At 34.4% G+C, this 15,711-nt stretch overlaps 1 protein-coding gene across 1 annotated transcript in view; it reads left to right on the top strand.

The window, feature by feature from the left end:
* The window catches only part of LOC145246134 (disintegrin and metalloproteinase domain-containing protein 12-like), a 483,466-nt gene extending 467,977 nt beyond the window's left edge, over positions 1-15,489 (top strand). The window contains exons 18-21 of the mRNA XM_080107984.1: positions 2,541-2,618; positions 3,391-3,502; positions 7,038-7,173; positions 13,410-15,489. Coding sequence (XP_079964110.1) covers positions 2,541-2,618; positions 3,391-3,502; positions 7,038-7,173; positions 13,410-14,553 — 1,470 coding nt within the window. The 3' untranslated portion in view covers positions 14,554-15,489. The remainder of the gene's footprint in view (positions 1-2,540; positions 2,619-3,390; positions 3,503-7,037; positions 7,174-13,409) is intronic.
* Positions 15,490-15,711: the final 222 nt, after the last annotated feature.

Genomic DNA, 15,711 nt, shown 5'->3' with positions numbered 1-15,711 from the left:
ATTAGAGAATAACTTATGCTTAATATAGAAAATATAAATTAAATATAAAGATATCTCACTACTGATGCAATTCTCTATCTGTATAAAAGCCAAGTACGTCCAAGGATGGAGTACGTCTGCCACATCTTGGCAGGAGCTGCTAAAAATAGCCTATCCTGCCTTGACAGAGTACAAAATAGACTTTGTGGTTTAGTGGGGGATGCCCTTTTCTCTTCCCTGCAACCTCTCTCCCACATAAGAGACATTGCGAGCCTGTCTTTGTTTTATCGTTATTTACATGGTAGGTGCTCGTCTGAGCTCCAATCCCTCGTCCCCCCTCGTCAATCTTTCACGAGAAACACCCGTCTGGCTGAAACTACTGTCAATAATTTTACCCACTCTTTATCTGTGCCTAAATCCAAACGTAGATTCCATGAGCAAAGCTTCTTCCTTAGAACTGCACGCCAGTGGAACTCTCTGCCGCTTGCCTGTTTTCCACCTGACTACAACTTGGATGTCTTCAAATCCAACATAAACAAACTCCTGACAAACCGCCCCCTTAAGTAAGACACTCTATCAAATCTCCAATACTAATGATTACTACAATACTATCTCATCGATTACTGTACACACAATAACCCTTATCCCTGAGTGGTCTTCGGGCCTTGATAAGTGGTGACCCCCATGTAAAAAAAAAAAAAACTATGGGAAAATCTACTCTTGAAATATCAACAAACTAAAACCGAAGCCAATAATGTGACATACAAAATATATGTTGGATAAAACAATTTTAGTAACATAGACAGAAAAGCACTGCTAGCCATAGATTTCTTAAATCTACATAGCTTAGAAACGCAACATAAATATGACAATTAGATAACTAGGAAGTAAGATAGATAACACGGGTAGATAATATAAAGAAAGGAAATTTTTAGCTAGATAATATAGAAATGTAATGGTTGGTTGGTTGTTTTTGTTTTATGGCGTATCAACCCTTTTCAGGTTATTTAATGCAAAATCTAGTGATTTTAAAGAGCAATTTTTTTTTTTTATAGGATATATTTGTTTTTTTTTTTAAGTCGGTTTCTATTTAACCCATAGTTGGGACCCTAACAGGTACTACCACTCCGGGTCAGAGTGGACCTGGGAGCAATAGCAATTAAAGGGTGGCTCAACACTCCCCAAAGCCCACAAGCTGGGGCCTCACCATCGGATATAGTTTTAGGTCATATGCAGGACCAAATGTAATGGTAAAAAATACATAAATAAATAAATAACAAATAAATAGTAACATAAAAAAATCAATTCTAAATTAGCCAGCAAATGTTAATGCATGAGAAATAAGTAAAGGGAAATAACTAAGCAAAAGATGTATTAGGAAAAGTAAATTAGAGTGATCTCCCCATGGATTAAATAACTAGCGTATATACAACTAAACGGAATGTTTACTCATAGACCGATAAACAAATACATTTCAAAGATATTGCAGTTTTAATACATAGCAGTTTAATTAATAACTATATACAATAAGAAATAAATGGACAAAATAAATTTTAGATGGTAAATTAATTAAAATTAATAAAAAGAATTATTATAAATAAATGCTAAAGTACACCTGTTTCAGTACTGACAGACAAACAAGTGGAAAACAGTCTAATGATATTGTAGTTTTAAAAATAACAGAATAATTTAATTTGAAAATAATATATAATAATTAATAAATGGAGAAAATATATTTAAGGAGGTAAATTATATTGAATAAAAAAGAATAATTATTAATACGAAAGTACAGCTGAAGGGGAAAAATAAATAAATAAATAAAATAAAAAGATGGAGACATGACCAACAACAAGAATTACACCCTTGATATAAGACGTATGATTTTGACTGCGAGTTGTCTGTCACACTCAATTCTATGCTACTCTTACCCACATGCTATACTAAGAATAACTTCTGTTAAAGCTTTCTTTCTTTCCTCGCTCCCTCTTATTTAAACACTTAATGAAAATATAAATAAGATTTTTATTTTTTTTCTCTTCATTTTTTTTCTTCACAGAAAAATATGCCTAAACAGTTTTTTATTTGTAAAGTCTCTAAATGCTTTTATTTTTTTTATCTTTATTTTATATCCACCCTTAAAATATCGGATTTGAACTTTTTAAAATTCCAACTATCTTGATTTTATCAAAAATATTTCGCTCATTTGAATATTCATTTTAAATGATTGGATTTTACTTTATAAAAGAGAACGTCTTTCTATGGATATTGTACCACCAAAAAATGAGGTACAATAAATCTATAATTCTCCATTCCCAAAGGATCATTGCCAATTACTCTCAAGGCTATTTCGGACAGAATTGGAATTTACCTTTGATGTGGATTTCTTCAACCAATTTGGAATCTGATAACATCATCCCATTCTATTCAAAGATTACCAAAATCTCATATCCTTTTTTTGTTTAAACCCTTATTTTCTTTCTCTTTGTCCCTTAAGAAGATTTAATCTTAAAATATTTTATTTATTTATTTATTCATTATTATATATATATATTTTTTTTCAGTTATGCGTAAATCAAATCTGCAGTTCTTTGAAGAAGTTGGCTTTTCCTGATTGTCCGAAAGGCTGTAACGGAAATGGAGTAAGAAAACTTTTTGAATTTATCAAAGAAATCTTTTACCTTTACGTTTTGAGAAAAAAGTGTTTTTTTTTTGTTTTTTTTTAAGTAATCTCTAAAGTGGCACTTTTTCATTATTAGACCGAAAATAAAATATTTAATTTCAAGTAAAATGAATGGTATCTACTTAACTGTCATGTCACAGTAATGAACATATCCAAAATTTATGAAATACAATAAGGTAGGAAATTGATATATTAATACGATAGCATGTGTGCTATTTTGTGTATCACGCTTACATTTTTAGTTGTGTGCAAGCGACTATAAGTCACTCCGTCAGTCCATCAGTTGGTTGGTCTGTCTGTCCATAACACTTTCGTGCTTGGCTTTTTTGGTTAAGATCAAAGGTCTGTTGTTAATACATGCTGTTCTTAGCTTTTTTTAGCTTTTCTTGGCCTTTTGGCGGACAAGATCAAAGTGTAGTATTTCTTCTTACTACATGCTGTACTTATGTTTGTAACTTTGTGATATAAAGTGGGGGATCACTTTTCTGTATTAATTTAATATAAAATGATCACCCACTTTACAATCAGTCAGGCTCAAAGCCATTCAAGTCATTCTCCAGGCATTCAAGTTGTGATTGTGAAGTTATTTTTTAAGCATTCAAGTCATTCTTAAGGTCATTCAATTCATCCTTAAGTTCATTAAAGTCATTTACTTTTTATTTATTTAAGTCATTTCAGCCATTTGGTTTTTTTTTAAGCATTATTATATTGATTTGATTGAATTCTTACAGATCTGCAACAGTCGCGGCAATTGTCATTGTGACCCAGGCTATGCTCCTCCAACTTGTGCGAAAGTGGGCAAGGGAGGAAGTGTGGATAGTGGTTCTGCCAATCTCGATAAAGGTAATTATTTTTAAAAGTTTGTTGGATTGACATTTTCATTAGGGTTAATATTTGTTGCATTTAATCTAATATATAAAAGGCAAAATGTGTGTGTGTCTGTATGTCTGCCAAAATTTATAGAAAAATTGGCCAAAAACATTTATTCCTTCACCCTCAACTGGCCAGTTTTGTACAAGGAAGAGGTATTTTTTTTTTTTTTTTACATGGAGTTCACCACTTATCAAGGCCCACTGGCCACTCAGGGATAATGGTTATTGTGTGTACAGTAATCAAAGGGATAGTGTAGCAATAGTATTGGAGAATTGGTAAGGTATCATTACTTGGGGGGGGGGGCGGTTCATCAGGAATTTGTTTGTGTTGGTCTTGAAGACATCCAGGTTGAAGTCGGGAGGGAAACAGGCAAGCGGAACAGAGTTCCACAGGCATGCAGTTCTAAGAAAGAAGCTTTGTTCATGGTATCTACATTTTGATTTAGGCATAGATAGGGAGTGGGGAAAATTATTGACGGTAGTTTCAGCTAGTCGGGTGTTTTTTGAGAAAGATTGGCGAGGGGGACCAGAGAATGGAGCTCAGACGAGCACCTGCCATGGAAATAACGATAGAACAATGACAGGCTTGCTATGTCTCTTCTGTGGGAAAGAGGTTGCAGGGTAGAGAAAAGGGCATCTTTTTTTTGTCAACATTTTAGTAAGTCATTGGTTACTATTGGATCGACTATGCTTAGTTTCAACGCTCTGGACTTCTGGTTGCGCGATGGAAACATCGGTTCAGATGTTACTTTTTTTTTTTTTTTAATTTTTTCTCCTTCGCGTTACGGGTTCAAGCCTGCCTGCCTGCCTACTACCACTTTTTAAATTTTTTTAAAAACCTCTTTTCACCCAAACTGCCTACTGCTGTTTTGATTCTCTCGGGGGTGAGGTGGTCCTTACTCTAATCATCCAGGCAATGCTGGAGAACCTTGGCTAGTGTCTTCAGAAAAGGAGGAATTTTCTGGGGTTATACACTGCATGTGGTCATTAAAGAGCAGAGACTGATACGAATGGAGCTTTGAGGAAGTGTAAAAAAAAAAAAAAAAATCTGATTTTAGCTCTGTTACTTAAATTAGTTGTATTGGAAAGGGAAGTAACTCTTTGCCATTTTTATTTCGGACTTTATTAGTTGTTGTTTTTTCATCTTTATTAGTTGTTTTCTTTTTTACAACGTTTCGGCCAACTATTCCTCTGGCCTTCATCAGGTGGTAACCGCGACGGATAGGAACTTCGAATCTCCTAACTGCATTCTCAGCGATCACTGCCATCCGTAGTTGCTGCTGAGAATGCAGTTAGGAGATTCGAAGTTCCTATCCGTCGCGGCTACCATCTGACGAAGGCCTGAGGAATAGTTGGCCAAAACGTCATGAAAAACAACCAATGAAGATGAAAACAACTAATAAAGATGAGACTAGTAGTCCGAAATAAAAATAAATTAATATATATAATGCTCATCTCAAAAATGAATTCCAATTAAGGAATAATATATATATCTTTGGCATTTGTTGTTTTGTTTGAGATAATGGCTATTTTGGAAAGCCGTGTTATATTGTTTGCATTCAGCCAAAATTGGGATGACAACATTTCAATGGATGTGTTTGCACTGCAGCTAAAATTTATTACATTCTCATTATGAAGTAATTCTTTTTCAGTTGTAATTATATAATTATATTTTTTAATCAGAAAATAGCTGCTAGGGGAGGTCAAAATTGGAATTTAGCAGGCCCAAGTTGATTTAATTTGTATCCTCCATACTTGAGCAAATATACATTTATATGTTAATTGTTGATATCCATATGTCCTTTGGTCATATTGTAGCAAATACTGCTAGAGAACTTAAGGTTTCGGTTTCAATTCTAGCTGATGGCACTCCAATCATGTTTTTTTTTTTTTCAACTTTTGAAATCACTACTATATATTGGCTACAATATAATAATCCATAGAGAATTAGTTCTGTAAGAATAAATACAAAATCTGTGTAAATAAAAATATCACATTTAAGCATATTTTATAACTGAGCAATGCCGAGTGGCCTGCTTGTAATTGAAAAAATTTGTATTTTAAAGGGAAGTAAGTCTTTGGCGTTTGTTGCATTGCTTGAAATGATATGTTTTTTTAGAAGGCAGAGTTATCTCTCTTTCATTCGGGTAATTGAAATTAGGAACAAGATTCAAATGGACATTTTGCTCGGCACCTACAAGTTGCCCAAGATCAAAGTGTAGTATCTGTTCTTCAGATGCGGCACTTCCATTACTCGTTCTCTTTCAGTGGAGGAGAAATCCTTCACGACCGAGACAATTTTTATTTTTGTACCTTTTCTCCACGTTAAAAAACGACCCTGGTGTCTAACTCTCATAATTCAGGTCATAAAATTAACAATAAATATTTTTAATCATCTACATCATAATTAAGGTTATAAAATAAATATTTTTTAATCATCTACATCATAATTCAGGTCATAAATTAACAAATATTTTTTAATCATCTACATCATAATTCAGGTCATAAATTAACAAATATTTTTTAATCATCTACATCATAATTCAGGTCATAAAATTAACAATAAATATTTTTTTAATCATCTGTATCATAATTCAGGTCATAAATGATAAAATATACTTGACCAGTAGTCATGTGTTTTAGTCATATTAGAATAAAAAATACAAACAATAAAACATCAAATTATTCGACACATGAATTATAGTGATGTATTTGAGCCATAACACACTATATCAAATCAAAGAATTAAAAAAAATTTTTTCCTTACAAGGGAGTCACCACTTATTAAGGCACAAGGCTACTTGAGGATAATGGGTTAATGATTGTACACTGAGACAACAGTGTAGTGATCATAAGTGGTGCAAATTTGGTAGAATTTGATTACATTGGACTTGAAAATGACCAGTTGGAACACATCCCTGCAGTTTAGCTACATAGGTGGGCAATTCTAGGAAAGAAATTTTTTACATGGAATCTTTGTTTAGATTTAGGCACAGATAGAGAGTGGGGGAAATTGATTGTTACTTATGTAATGTTGAGGTGTTTTGCTTGTCGATATTTCTTTTTACAAGGGAGTCACAACTTATCAAGGTTCAGAGGCCACTCGAGGATAAGAGTTAATAATAATAATAAAGTGGTCAGTAAGACAACAGCTCAGTGATCGTTTTTGGTGGGAATTGGGCAGAACTGGACTTTAAGGGGCAACAAGAATGTGTTCATGTTGTAGTCAGCTGGGAAGCAGGCTAGTGGAACAGAGTTCCACAGGCAGCTTGTTCTAAGAAAGAAGCTTTGTTCATGGAATTTGCATTTAGATTTAGGCACAAATAGAGAATGGGGGAAATTGTTGACAGTGGTTGTAGCTAGACAAGTGCTTTTTGTGAAAGTCTTGCAGGGGAGGGCGGTGGACTATAGATTGAAGCTCAGATGAGCACTAATAAATACGTTTTAGTGATTTTTCATATGCAAAAATTGTTTTCGTTAATGAATTATGTTCATATCTTTTTTAGAAGGATCCGGTGCTGTTGTGACTGCAGTCATCGTAATTCTGTTGCTAGTATGCCTCATTGTGATCCTTGTCTGTGCTTACCTGCGAAGATCTCAGCTGAAACAATGGTGGAACATCAAAAAGAACATCAAAATAAAGTATGTATTACGTTTTTGAATTATTTTAGCGTTGATAATCTAAATATTAATTTACTTGTCCATAAGTCACAAAAAAACTCATTGCAAACATTAATTAATGAGAAACTAATTACCTCCCTTTATAGTCGCTCTTTAGCAGTTAAAAATCTTTAAAATCATCCCCCCCCCAAAAAAAAACATGGCTGCCTGTTTTGTTTCAAATTGGCTATTTTATTTTATAATAATTAAAAAAAAAGTCCTGTTGAGAGGAGACTAATTTTTTTTTTTATTATAGTTTCTTTTTAAAATAAAAAAAATGTGCAAGTGAATTGACATCTGTTCCTTTTATATTAAAAAATTATTCAGAAAAAACAAAAACAATGTTGAATTTTCACTGAAAAAAAAAAAAAATCAAAACTTTTTAAATCGATTCTTTTTAGTTTTAAAAGGTTAAATAATTTGCTAAAAACTTGTTTTAATTCGTTGTTTTATTTTATTTTTTAATCATTTTATTTTTAATGGGTTTTAAAAATTTTCAACTAACGTGGAATTTCCACGGATTTTGCTAGTTTCTATTTTTTGTATTATTCGGACAACTTTTCTCACCTTGAGTGTTATTCGCACAGCATTTCGACCACCTGCAAAAACCTGTGGCATAACAGAAATACTTGGTAAAATGACACTCATCTGGAGGTTAAAGGTTCAATCCTCAGTAAAGACGATATTAAGAATACAATTGTGAATTACTAAAGTTATCTGGTCATGGCTGATGGAATGAAAGCATGCTACCCCTTCAGGTGTATCTTGTCTAACTCGATAATCTTTCAGTCAAACTTTGGGTTCTGCACAGAATTTCAAATAGATCACTTTATTTAATGCATAAGTGAAAGGGTAGCATACTCTCGTTCTATCAGCCATGACTGAGCAGAAGTCCCAAGTAATTTAGGGTTAGGCTGTATGAGGGCCTATCTGAAAATCCAGGAGTGCAGTTTCATTTTGGATGCATTTTAGGATAAGAAACATGAAAAAAGAATTTTTGAAAAATAGCCATTTTTGGTGGTTAGTACCCTAAAAATCTGCTAAAATAGCCATTTTTGGCTAAAATCGTAAAAAAAAATGTAAATTCACTCTCCTTTTTTGCATGCAATCACCCATATAATTATTTTTAAATGACTTGTTTAGCAAAAACTTGTTATAAATAGCTTTGAAAAGCAATTTCACATTGAAAATCCCACTGAAAAATGCAGAAAAAGGTTAAAATTTGATGATTTTCCAGTAAATTTGTGCACATTATTGCAGTAACCGTTCACTTGTTGATTCCATTGTGGCTCTGATGATTGTGTTACATTCAAGGAAGATCCTACAAAATCATTTTGAGCAGTATTCAGTTCTATTAATAAGGCTACATGGAGGTATATCTTATATGAAAAGCCTAAGAAAAAAAAAAAACACAACTGAACATTTGTACTTGGTAATTGGGTGCCAACATATTATGATGCATGATATTTTCGGTGTGCCGCAAGGTAAACAGTGCCAAGATGACAAACACAGTCACAAGTTATTCCGATGCACCAATCAACATGCGGGAGCGTGCGTTTGTAATGAGTAGAAATGCTGCGATTGATTGCATAAAAAAACTGACTCATCACTATTTCAACTATATCATCGCTAATCTAAATAGAATGACATCCAAAAAGAAGGGGCAACCACTCATGGCCAAGTCATAATGAGCACTCAACAAGGAATGGAGGGAAATCACCTTCACTATTCGTTTGAAAGAAGATTTCCACATAAGTAGTCTTCTCGACATTGGTGAAGATATGGATGGATTGAGTAGCAAGAAAAAAGTTTTTTTATTATGATCTAAGAAACGAGAGAATATGTCGTTTGAGTTTAGAAATAGACAGCAAGTGGGTCGAGGAGCAATTACGGTTGATGGAGAATGATCTGGCAAAGATACTAGATGATGACTGTGATGTTGATGATGGTGACGTCACTCAGGACTTGTCAGTTAATCGTTCAGGTCTTGTCAGGGCCTTGGTGGATGGCCACCCAAACAGATATGTTGGATATGATGTTCCCACCAGATATCAGAAAGTCACGTGGTTACCTACCTTTCGTGAAAACTGCAATTGTTGCTGTTAATGTGAACTGTAATGTGTTGGTTAAAATGGCTATTCTAACCTTCAAGCTTGTATGCAAACATTTTTAACAACACACATACCACCTTTCTAAAACATTTTTACAAACACACATACCACCTTTCTAAAACATTTTTACAAACACACATACCACCTTTCTAAAAGATTTCTACAAACACGTATACTACCTTTCTTAAACATTTCTACAAACTTGATTTTCACCACCTGTTACCAGCAGAAGTTCCAGGACCTCAACTAAAAAACCCTGATTCAACAACCAAGGGGAAAAAATAAAAACTCCTATATAAAAAGATTATTCAGCGTATAAAAATACTTCTTCCTTCTGAATGAACAAACAACAACTGTACAGGAAGAGTCAAATGCAACTAACGTTTTGTACAACATTTCAAATTAAGTTAAGACTGACCAGGAAAAATTTACAAGCTTTTTTTTTTTTTTTTTCTAGAAATTTAACCATACTTGGATTAATTTTTATAGTTGTGTTTTTGTTAGTATTTTTGTTGAATTCCAATGGTTACTTCTTTTTTTCCCCATACTTTCATTTATCTTAAGTAGATTGATTGGTTTCTGTGACTAATTGACTGTACTGTGATCTGTTGAAAGCAAGCCTAAATGCTGAGGGTGAGTGGAATGATAGGGCCAAAATACCTTGACCCCCCCCCCCCCCCCCCCAAATTTCCATATTTCAACTACAATGAACACAATTTTAATATGAAAAATGAGAATAGATCAATTCCAAACATATAAAATATCACTTTACAAAAATCAGCAATATTGCCTCATTTTACCCCCAAATCCCAAATTTTGCCAGTTTTTTGGGTGCTAATTGCCAAAAATTGATTTTTTAAAAAAATTCCTTTGGAATCTTAGTCAGAGCACTAATTGACACCAAAAATGAGACTACACTCATGAATTTGAAGATAGACCCTATTTTAGACCTCACGCAGCCTACCCCAAAGTAATTCACAATTATACTTTGAGTTTTGCCCTCACCGAAGATTGAACTTTCAACCTTCTGAATTTTAATAAGTGATTTATTCACTACGCCACAGATCCTTGCAGACAATTCTAAAAGGAATTTTGGGAACCTTAAATCTATTTTTGTTTTTAGATGTAAATCTTACGACTTATCACTAATTATTACTAGGGCTGGGACAACAGCATATTCTTATTGTTTTGTCTCTTGAGTGTGTATCTGTTGATATCTTATATGCTTTTATATAGAGTGATGTGGTTGTCAGTTGATTAACTGTGTTGGATATATACTCGAGAGTCAAAACAATGAAAAGAATATGCTGTTGTCACAGCCCTAATTATTACTAAGTTATGAGATTCAGCAGTCCTATCCCATCGTGGTTAATCATCTAAAGAAGGCCAGAGGATGAGTTGGCTAATATGTGGTGAAACAACAAAAACTATGAAGATGAGGATAACAGTCCACAAAACAAATACACAAATTACTCATCTCAAAGGATTACAATCAAAAAATAATATATAACATTTGGTACAAACCTATCAACAAAAGGTACGTAACTTGTTGCCATATGCTCATACCTGACCCCGTGTTGACCTGTACGAGGCCAAGAAGATTCTGTGTAAAATCACCTGCCTGCATGATGCACCAAAGGGAGTTCCTGTGAACAAAGCCAAAAGTAACTGCATAACCGAGTCAGCCGCTGATAAACCGAGTGCACAGCAAAGACTAAAAATTTGGTTGAGACAGCCTCTTCTCCGAACGGAAACAGCTCCTGGTCAAGCATGCATAAAGATCTTTATCATGCATACCTATGCACTAGTGACGGGACGATTCCAATATTTTTCCTGATTCCAATACAATTACCGATTTCGATTCTTTATAAATCTATAAATATTTAACTGTGAAATTATTTTTGCACGCTTAAATGTGCATATATTTTCTTAAACATAATGTGGGGATTGATCTATAGATTTTAGTTTTACTGGTAGTTTAAAATAAATAAATATTCAGTATTTTATCGGTAATACCAGTAGTGGAAGATTTTGTTTTAGAAAACATCATTTGATAAAGGAAATTGTTTTTGGCATCAGAAAATAGGCACAAATTTTACCGATACCCGACAAAAGTTCTGATTTTTACGATTCCGATTAATCGTCTCAACACTACTAAGTCCTCAAAATCGTTTACGATAGGTATTTTCCTAGCATTAACAGAACAGACATGAAATCAATCCTTACTAAATCAGTTTTCATTCTCTACTATTTCCTTGCGTTAAATATCTATTTACTATTTATTTGCGAACTGTTATCCTCATCTTTATAGTTGTTTTACAATATTTCGACCAACTTATCCTCTGGCCGTTTTTAAACTGCAACAAGATAAGAAATGTTGGCTAATATGTGGTGAAACAACAAAAACCATGAAGATGGGGATAACAGTCCACGAATAAAATAAATACACAAATTACTCATCTCAAACGATTCCAAATAAAAAATAATATATAAGTTTTTATTTATTTGCTTTCTGGATAAAAAGATAAACCCTCCTTTGCTTGGTTGCGGAAAAAAAAAAGGAGCGCGTTCTTTTCGGGAAAGCTCTGCTTACTGTCTGTGGGACACACAGAACAGTTTGGCAAACTCAAAAGGCATAAAGGGAGATAATTCTGTCAAAACCATAACGGGAGATAATTTTACCGTTACCTGAACCCAATTACATAAATCAATTTATAGTTAGTATCTATTTCTCCCACTGTGATGAATTTGACACTACGGTCGGAAAGTGGGATTGAAAAGTCACCGTTTCCGAGAAGGAGCACTCTGTAAAAGATGCCTGGGCAGCCCCGTTGGTACTACTTGAAGAAGCGCCTTTCTTAAAAAGAGAAGGCAAAGCCTGGGAGAATGGACCTCCTAGAAATTTTAAAATTACAATATCGTCGCATTTTACATTTTTATTAAAGGTTACTTTGTTACAATTTTTAGTATAATAGTTATCTCTCTTAGAACAATCAGTTAAGATTTTGCATTGCCACCAACTTTTACACAACAATTAACGGTGGACAAGTCTCTAACTTTAATTGTAGATGAATTAATTAATCTAATTAATGGAAGGTCTAATCTCTGCTGACTTTGGGGGCCCATTGCTAATAAGAAAATAGAAATTTATATTGGTGCAACTACAATATAATAGTGAAATTTGGAAAATGAAAAAAAAAAAAAATCGCTTAAAAAAAAAAAAAATGGTGTCTACGGACTTTTTGTGTCAATTTCAACCAAAAGTAATATCTACTTAATTATTTAAAAAACACAAGTTTTTGAGCTTTATTGTAAAAAAAAAAAAAAAAACAACAAAAAAAAAAACCCTCACCCTATTTCTTTGGGAAGATGTGACATAATCACATGAAAGTAACTCAGTTATGCTAAAAACAAGGCAAAAATGTACAATTTATAAAAAAAATATTGACAATATTGACACGCTATTTACCTCCCTTTGGAACTCTCCAGTGTTTTTAGCCAAATATTTTTACTAATTTTCATCAAAAAACGCTTTCTTTAATAATTTTTTTCTTCCTTATCGTTTTTCGTAATTTTTGGATATATTCATTATTGTAACACGGCAATTAAGTAGAGAGTATTGGTTTGCCTTGAAATTTAATAGTTAAAATTTTGAATTTCGCTATTATAATGGAGTTGCACTTTAATAGTTGTACTTTTATAAAAGTCTCAAGGTCGGGAAAAATTATCTCCCTTTATGTGTTAATGTCAGGTCTGTTAAAACGTTTTCTAAGCTGCCAGTGTTTATTTATTTAATAAGTTTTTCTTTTTACTATTGAATAGGCATTTACAAAGTCCAAGAGCCATAAGGGTTAATGATATGGATGGGGAGTTAAAGATGAATATTGTGAGAGGATTGAAAATATGGAAATATCTTCTCTACTTCTAACTTGAAATTCAATATTTTGATTTTCGTTTCTATCCCGAAGAAATGCCAAAAATTTATATTTATAGTTTGACTACGCCTGGTAGAATTGGATAAATGAAAGCAAATAGTTCTGATGTAGAAATAAATGTATAATAGAATGTACATTTCTAAATGATTATTTTTCTTTTGTTTGTTTGCAGTTTGCCATCGACAATTGCCAACTTCAAGCTGCCCAAGTCCCGTCCTCCACCAGCAAGGACAGAAAGCTTCCACAAGAGCCGACCAGTAAGGACAGTTCCAATCTCTAAGCCAACATTGACGTGCAGCACCAACCGTAATTCCCAGGCGCTGATCACCCCCGTAGAACTACCCCCAGGTGAAGCAACAGTCATCCGAAGAGAAAAGAAAACTAACCCACATCCAGTTAATTCCATTATGACGAAGGACATATCGAATCCTGTCTTGCAGAGTACGACAAATCGCGCATCAGTGGCATTTTCTGACCAGCAAAACATCCCAAGCCTTAACGCTTCAGACATCCAGGGCGGACTGGCCACGACATCACGACGTACTAAACTACGTCGTAATCATTCGGACCGACCGCATCATCCACCGCCCCAGAAGCCTGATGAGAAGGGCTTTACTCCACCTCACGCACCTAACTTGCGGGTCCCTGTGAAAGCGCAGGAGGATAATTCCAATGTGTCACAGCGTCTGTTAGCACAAGACGATGAAGATAATTTGTACATGAATACGAACGTTGAATTGGACAACTGCAACAGAGTGGACCACAATAGCAACCATGCTCTCTATCATAACACGAGTATGCCGTTACCGACACGGAACCAAAAAGAAAAACCCCCCAGAGGTCAAAACAAATCTTTGAATTCGGAAAGCAAGCCGTTGACAAGATCAGATTCCAACCCGGTTACTCCGCTAAGAAATCGAAATCTGGAGCCTAAACCGCAATCAGTTCCAAAATATAGTCAAGCATCCCCTTCCTCGAGTTCCACCAACAAACCAGTCCCCACCCGCAAACCTGTTCCAACAAAGAAACCCGTCGTTGGCATAAATAAATCTGAATCTGATTCTCGAGCGAATCCCCCGCGGCTGAAGCCGACACCAAAGCCCACGGTCACGCGTACATACACAGACCCAACGCCAAAGGCAGAAAGCAAAGATCATGCGTCTCCCGCTGGCAAGCCAATGCCACCACGGAGAATCAACCCACCGGCAAGCTCAAAACTCACAAAATCAGACTCTACAGAAAAGGATGAGTCAAAGGACGTGGAGTCACGTAAAAAAATCAGTGAACTGAGACAGATGTTTGATGCCAAGAGATGAAACGGCTTAAACCATTCTAACTGAAGGGGGGGGAGGGGGGAGAACAAAAAAAAAAAAAAAAAACGAAAATGAGAAGCACCCACAATACAAAGAGCTTTCAGTGTGTGCCTGCTGTATTCTTAAAGAGATGATGATCATGATAGCCCTTGGCACTGATTTCTTCCATTTTTTTTTTTTTTTTATGTTGTATTAATTCTCATGTTTCGAAATTTGGTTTCATCCAAATATTGTCGCATAATGTTGCTCTTGCTTTAAAGCAGATGGTAGGTGGCAATTAGAAGAATAATATTTTCGCCATAACTTAAATATGTTTATTTCTGCCGTATTCATATTCATAGCTGAGTAGGGGATACCCTTTTTCTCTTCCCGTCAACCTCTTTCCCACAGAAAAGATGTTGCAAGCTTATCTCTGCTTTATCGTTAATTTCATGGCAAGTGCTCGTCTGAGCTCCAATCTATGGTCTCCCCTTGCCAAACTTTCATAAAAAAAACACTCGTCTAGCTGAAACCACTATCAATAATTCCTCCCACTCTTCATCTGTGCCTAAACCTAAACGTAGATTCCATGAACAAAGCGTCTTGCTTAGAACTACACACCTGTTGAACTTTCATTGGTTTCCGTGCTTTCCAATTGACTACAATATGGTCATTTTCAAGTCCAATGTAAACAAATTTCTTGATGAGCCGTTCCCCTTAAGTAATCCAATTTAGCAAATTTTCATTACTAACGATTACTACAATATTGTCCCATTGACTACTGTATACTCATTAACCCTCATTCCCGAGTGGCCTCCAGGCCTTGATAAGTGAGGACTCCTTTGTAAAAAAAAAAAGAAAAAAAAAAGAATTTTGGAGATACTGAAGATTATATTTTTAAGCTAAACATTCATGGCGCAGTGATACCTCACAATAAATTAATGTGTTACCATAACAGCATTGATGTTATTGTTCTTTTCTGTTGAAAAACTCAATCATGTTCTGCAAAAAAAAAAAAAAAAAAATCTCTACAAAACAACCAAACCAAACCAAACATCATGAATAAATATTTAAAGATATAAAAATTTGAAGCATAAAATTTTAATTTTTTTTTTCCAAAATTGCTGGATTTTGTCCTAAATAACCTGAACAGGATATATAGGACATAAAATGATACAATCA

This window comes from Euprymna scolopes, chromosome 23 (genome assembly GCF_053919585.1).
Source record: "Euprymna scolopes isolate OS-2025 chromosome 23, ASM5391958v1, whole genome shotgun sequence".
Taxonomy (NCBI): Eukaryota; Metazoa; Mollusca; class Cephalopoda; order Sepiida; family Sepiolidae; genus Euprymna; species Euprymna scolopes.
This window is presented reverse-complemented; position numbering and strand designations above follow the sequence as displayed.